At 44.7% G+C, this 5,954-nt stretch overlaps 2 protein-coding genes across 2 annotated transcripts in view; one reads left to right on the forward strand and one right to left on the reverse strand.

Moving 5' to 3' along the window:
* CUNH1orf105 (chromosome unknown C1orf105 homolog) overlaps positions 1-2,831 on the reverse strand; it is a 29,254-nt gene extending 26,423 nt beyond the window's left edge. The window contains exons 1-2 of the mRNA XM_007947133.1: positions 2,823-2,831; positions 290-375 (exon numbers count right to left, since the gene is read on the reverse strand). Coding sequence (XP_007945324.1) covers positions 290-375; positions 2,823-2,831 — 95 coding nt within the window. The remainder of the gene's footprint in view (positions 1-289; positions 376-2,822) is intronic.
* Positions 2,832-3,266: 435 nt separating this feature from the next.
* On the forward strand, positions 3,267-4,160 carry PIGC (phosphatidylinositol glycan anchor biosynthesis class C). The gene has a single exon (XM_007947115.2). It carries the CDS (start codon positions 3,267-3,269, stop codon positions 4,158-4,160), a length of 894 nt encoding a protein of 297 aa, XP_007945306.1.
* Positions 4,161-5,954: the final 1,794 nt, after the last annotated feature.

The following is a 5,954-nucleotide window of genomic DNA, read 5'->3' on the forward strand; positions in this document are numbered from 1 at the left end:
TTGAACCACCAACCTTCTAGTTAGCAGTCAGATACCTTAGGCACTGTGGCTACCAGAGCTCCTTGGTGGTGGTAGAGAGGGAATTTAGGATAATATTTCCCTAGGCCACGCTTGTACTCAGTGCTCAATCTGGTCTGAGAAATGCTGGCCATTTCTGTTTTTTGGGCGCTTGACTTGTATTTCTTAACTGTACAAGTATGTCCTTCTGATAACTACTCCCCACTCCTTAAGAAATCATCCTCTATGAGACCTTTCTGGACACCTCTGCCCTTAGAGGCTAAGCTGTTACCTTTTGGGGATGCTGAGCACTAATGGCTTGTTTATGAGGCTGGCCTCACTAAGCCAAGGAATCTTGTCAAATTTTGGAACAGAAACCTGGGGAGAAACGGAAGGACATCATTTTGCAGAATTTGTTACACTTGGCTATTGCCATCATTACGATGACCAAAGTAATCTAACAGCAGCCACACTTTATGGTCATATAACAGTCAATACTTTACAAAACATTTTTATGTGTTTTATGCTTGATCGCTGTAACCATCCCATAAAGTAGCCAAGAGCAAATAACAGTTATCTCCATTTAACAGAGGAGGCGATCAAAACTTAGGGAGTGTAATTTGTCCTGAGTCACACAGCTAGTAAGTAGCTTCAGGTTTGCTAACTTTTGTCACTAGATCTATGTTCCACTGTATCTCTTTGCTTCCTATTATTTCTGTTTATGGATCCTCTATTATTTCCATGAATACAACAGAATATTAGCAACTTCCTGTTTCAAGCTTTTGGCTTTGTCTTCAGTCACAGGGTTCTCCACTCTCACTCGTTCTGAGAGGCAAAGAGGAAAGAACCAAGCTTTGAAGCTAGAAGTAGTGCCTAAGGCATGTGACCGCTAACCAGAGTGCTGGCGGTTCAAACCCACCAGCCACTCCTTGGAAGGAAGGCTGGGCAATCTACTTCCATAGTGATACTGCCTCAGAAACCCAAGGAGGAGTCGCTATGAGTCCGATCTGACTCAATGGCAGTGGGTGATTCACTTTCCAGCTGCATGTTCTTGGGCAATTTGCCTTTCTGAGCCTCAGTTTTGTCCTCTATGAAAGGGACATGATATCATTACTTGGAAGGTCAAAATACAAGAACGCAAGCTCCCTGACAGAAGGGATATTTTTTGGTCTGTTTTGGTCACTGCTTTATCAGAAGCACCTATAACAGTGCTTCATGCTGTCGGTATTCAGTGACTACCAACCCAAGGGAAGCATGGGTGCATCCAAGTACCAAACTGAGGGCCTGCCTTAATAATGGGAGTTCAATAAAAGTAGCTGTTATTATCTCTCTTCTACCAGTCAGCCTTTATCCTATCCCTATCCTCACTTGCCTCACCCGGTACTTTGATGCCACATTACCTGTCTTTCTGTTGGGATTTAGTTTCCTAGGATCCCAACATTCCGTTTTGGACCGGTCCCAAGGAAGAAGAGCCAAGAGGGCCTCCGAGAAGCCAGGAGGGGGCAGCAGCGTCCTCCTGGTTCTTCCCAGACGGAGAAGGACGCTCTTAACGCGGAGGTTGTGGCGGACCCGGAAGTGTTCGGTCGCCCCGGCGCCCCGGATGGGGAAGGAGGCGGGCTGCCGCCCTACCCCGGCCGCACACCCCTGGGACTCGGGGCAGGTGGGTTCCCAGTGGGCACCAGTGTTTCCGGGTCCCCTTCTCTTCTGCCATCCCCCGTAGGCCTAAGGCCGGATGAGGGGCGGAGGTGGGCAGGGGAAGCCCGGAGAGTTGATAGGGCGCCCCCAGAGACACCCTACCGCCGCCCCAACCCTACGGAAGGGCGTCGCCCATTTCAGCGCAGCTCAGCCTCCAGTTCCCGGCTCCGGGTACGAGTTGAAGTGCCTGCTACAGTGAGGGGGGCTGCCAGGGTGTCTGGCTTGTGAAGTGAAACATGTCGTGGACTCCATGGAAGAAATACAGGTTGGGCAATAAGAGTTTTCTAAGTGGATTTGCTGGATGGCCCTGGTATTTCTTTTTTTTTTCCCGTTGTGAAAAAGGAGTGATTATTTTCTTCGGTTCTCACAGGAGTTTTCGCGGTTATAAGTCGGAAGATAGCACTTTAAAGGGTGTTAAACTCAATTAATGGTTGAAGAATCTTTAGTTCTTTTGAGTCTTTGGTTTTGGCTAAATCACAGCGCTCATACCTCTCTGTATTGTGCAGTTAAGTTTACTGTTGTCTTTGTTGTTGTTGTTGTTATTTGTCGTCGAGTCGGCCCCGACTCATAGCGACCCCTCCTTGGGTTTCCGAGGCATAGTGGCTAAGGCACTTGACTGCTAACCAGAAGGCTGGCGGTTCAAACCCACCAGCCACTCCTCGGAAGGAAGATGGGGCAATCTACTTCCGTAGTGATACTGCCTTGGAAACCCAAGGGGGGGTCGCTATGAGTCAGGTCTGACTCCACGGCACATAACAACAACAACAACAACATCACTACGAAAATAGGATTGCCCAACCTTCCTTCCGAGGAGTGGCTGGTGGGTTTGAACCGCCAGCCTTCTGGTTAGCAGTCAAGTGCCTTAGGCACTATGCTACCAGAGCTTTAGACCCTCTGAAACCCATTCATAGACTCTGGGATGTGTGAACCAGCAGTGAAAAACTGGTTTAGAGGAAGACGTGATGTGAGGCACGAGCTTTGTGATCAGACTTTGCTTTGAATCCTGCCTCCACTATTTAGTACTCTGTTACACTGGGCTAAAGATACCTAAGGAATTGGAACTTTAGACATCTTATTAGTACAAATTGGAAAGATTGTGAACATGAAATGAAATTAGGTATGTAAGGTACCTCGTACATAGTTGGTACTCAGTAAGTGTTAGCTAACCAGAATAACTATTACTGTTCAAGGGATTATAATCTTAAAATGTGAAGTGCAATTTTAATGTCCATAATTATGAGATAGACACCACATACATTTTGCTGTTAGTGTACTTACTGAGTTGGTTCAATTTTTAATTCAGTTCTATTCTTGACCTTTTATAACTTTCATAAGTTCATAGTCTCTCTTTTTGTAGGAAATTGATGTATTGCCCTGCCTCAGAGAACAAACTCATCCGTTGCAGGCCTAGCCTGGGTTGCTGCCTTTGAAAACAAAGGAAGGTCGGTAGAATATCAACTACAGCACAGCATGGAATTTCCAGAGAGGTCTTACTTCAAACCTTTATAAAGAACCATAACCACATGGACTTCTGCGAGGGAGATTGAACTGGCCTGAGTTGGAGGGAAAGGATAATGTGTGACCAACCAGTAACTAACACCAAGGAGGCCAGGTGGCAGAAGGTCTTGTATGAGCGACAGCCATTCCCTGACAACTATGTGGATCGGCGGTTCCTGGAGGAGCTCCGGAAAAACATCTATGCCCGGAAATACCAATATTGGGCTGTGGTGTTTGAGTCCAGTGTGGTGATACAGCAGTTGTGCAGTGTGTGTGTTTTTGTGGTTATCTGGTGGTATATGGATGAGGGTCTCCTGGCCCCTCACTGGCTTTTTGGGACTGGCCTGGCTTCTTCACTGATTGGCTATGTTTTGTTTGATCTCATTGATGGAGGTGAAGGGCGGAAGAAGAGTGGGCGGACCCGGTGGGCAGACCTGAAGAGTGCACTAGTTTTCATTACTTTTACGTATGGTTTTTCACCAGTGCTGAAGACCCTGACAGAATCTGTGAGCACTGACACCATCTATGCCATGTCAGTCTTCATGCTGTTAGGCCACCTCATCTTCTTTGACTATGGTGCCAATGCTGCCATTGTATCCAGCACACTGTCCTTGAACATGGCCATCTTTGCCTCTGTCTGCCTGGCCTCACGCCTGCCCCGGTCCCTGCATGCCTTCATAATGGTGACGTTTGCCATCCAGATCTTTGCCCTGTGGCCCATGTTGCAGAAGAAACTGAAGGCATGTACTCCTCGCAGCTATGTGGGGGTCACACTGCTTTTTGCGTTTTCAGCCTTGGGAGGCCTGCTGTCCATTAGTGGTGTGGGAGCGATCCTCTTTGCCCTTCTGCTTGTTTCCATCTCGTGTCTCTGCCCTTTCTACCTCATTCGCCTGCAGCTCTTTAAAGAAAACATTCATGGGCCTTGGGATGAAGCTGAAATCAAGGAAGACTTGTCCAGGTTCCTCAGTTAAGTTAGGGAACTCCAGATTCCATTATTAAGACAAGCTGAAAAACTAGCCTCTCAACTAGACAGAGTTCCATTCTGGAAGTAGCATGCTGATGTGGGTGGGAGAACAGAGATCAAAAGAAAAAGTTAATCAAAGGCTGAGGTGGTGAAGGCCCTTATCCTTTCTGTTACTCTGTGGATGACAAAGCTTTGTGGGCCCTTTTGAATTATGGTCTCATTTATTATTTGCTATAACAAATGAATTGATGAGGCTTCTATTTATTAAAAGAAACAACACATCAATTTGTCTCGTGATTTTTCTGTAAATAGAAGGTAGACAGAAGGGACGTGTAAAGATTTCTCTATAGCTCTAATCCTAGAATCTTAAGATGCTTTGTCCAGTTCAGTTGCTCAAGATCACAAAGTTGATCAGTTAAAGAATTCAAAGTTTCTACTTAGTTCTGTGGCTATCCATAAATATATTTTAGCAAATATTGGGAACTTTTTATCTATTATTGGGCTAAATTGCTTTTGTGGGGGACTACAAGGATGAACAAAATAGAAGCACTGTGCTCAATTGTTTACAGTCTAGTGGAGACAAGCATGTATAGCATGTATACAACTACAAGGAGTAGTTTGATGCTATGGGAGTTCAAAGAGGCTGGGGATCAGGTTTGCTGGAATAACTGGGAAATAATTAAGGAGTTGGCATTTGAGGTTAGTCTTGGAGGATGGGTATGATTTGAGTGTGCAAAAGATGGTGGTTTTAGAGCAAAGCAAGATAGCAGAGGTCTTCAGAGGCTTGGTCAGTAATGCGAGCAAGAGAAGCTGGTATACTTTGACTAATAGCCGCTGTGGAAAGCTGGAGAAAGTATGCCTTGTCCAATAAGGGAAACTACACTGCTCCATATAATTGTATTCAGAATTTGGGCCTAGATTCAGATCTCTGGAATTACAAATGAAATTTCTCTAGCCACAAATCTGATTTTCAGTGTGAAATCTGACTTGTAAAGTCTATCTTATGTTTAAATAAAGGAACTTCATGCAGTCCACAAAAGATTTGCAGGCAAAATATAGCTGCTGCTGTGTCATATTTGTTCTTGGCACAGGCACAGAGAGGGGAAGAGAGTTTAAGGTGATGGAGACTTGAGGGGTGGAAAGTGCAATGGAGTAGTCAAAATGATGCAAATCAAAGGGAAAGGAGGCTGCCCTATGAAAGTGGATTTGAGAATAGACCACCAGAGTCTGGGAGGAAGGTTAGAAGGAGATAGAATCATTGCCTATAAAATTGCTGAGGGCAAAAATGAATGTTGATTTGTTCACCAAATATGACTTACTAGGAAGAAAAGACACTTTGAAATTTGGGCATGGTAAGTTTAAGACAAATGAAAATAGACCTTTATACGCTTTCTGCATGTACCTCCAAGAGTTGGAAAGGCTTGGAATATAAATGCATTCCAAAAAGGTTTGGAAATAATTGCAAATAAAATTAAGACCTGAGTTGTAAGAAAACACTCAGAACTCCCTAGCCCTTAAGCATTGGCTTAGTTAATGATTGGTATGATCTAGTGTGACAGTTGGGAAAGTTATTCATCACTTAAGTTCATTGATCCAGTTAATCTCTTAAATTTAAACCACATTTAAAGGGTGGAAATGGCATATTGATTTCAGTTTCTTGAGATGATGGTGAGTATGTGGGCAGGAAGAAGGGATGGGGAGTGGGTTAACTCCCAACCTGTCAAATGCTTGTTTGCCTTAGAAGCTTCTTCCTTTTTCCCCTCTGCATGCTCCCAAGTTCTTCTTGTCATTCTAAATTATG

The sequence above is a fragment of the Orycteropus afer genome, unplaced genomic scaffold (assembly GCF_000298275.1).
Source record: "Orycteropus afer afer isolate SDZICR_OR568_19922 unplaced genomic scaffold, OryAfe1.0 scaffold00175, whole genome shotgun sequence".
Lineage (NCBI taxonomy): Eukaryota > Metazoa > Chordata > Mammalia > Tubulidentata > Orycteropodidae > Orycteropus > Orycteropus afer.

Bases quoted from the DNA above. Each gene is read 5' to 3' on its own strand.
- PIGC (XM_007947115.2), top strand. From the start codon at position 3,267: ATGTGTGACCAACCAGTAACTAACACCAAGGAGGCCAGGTGGCAGAAG.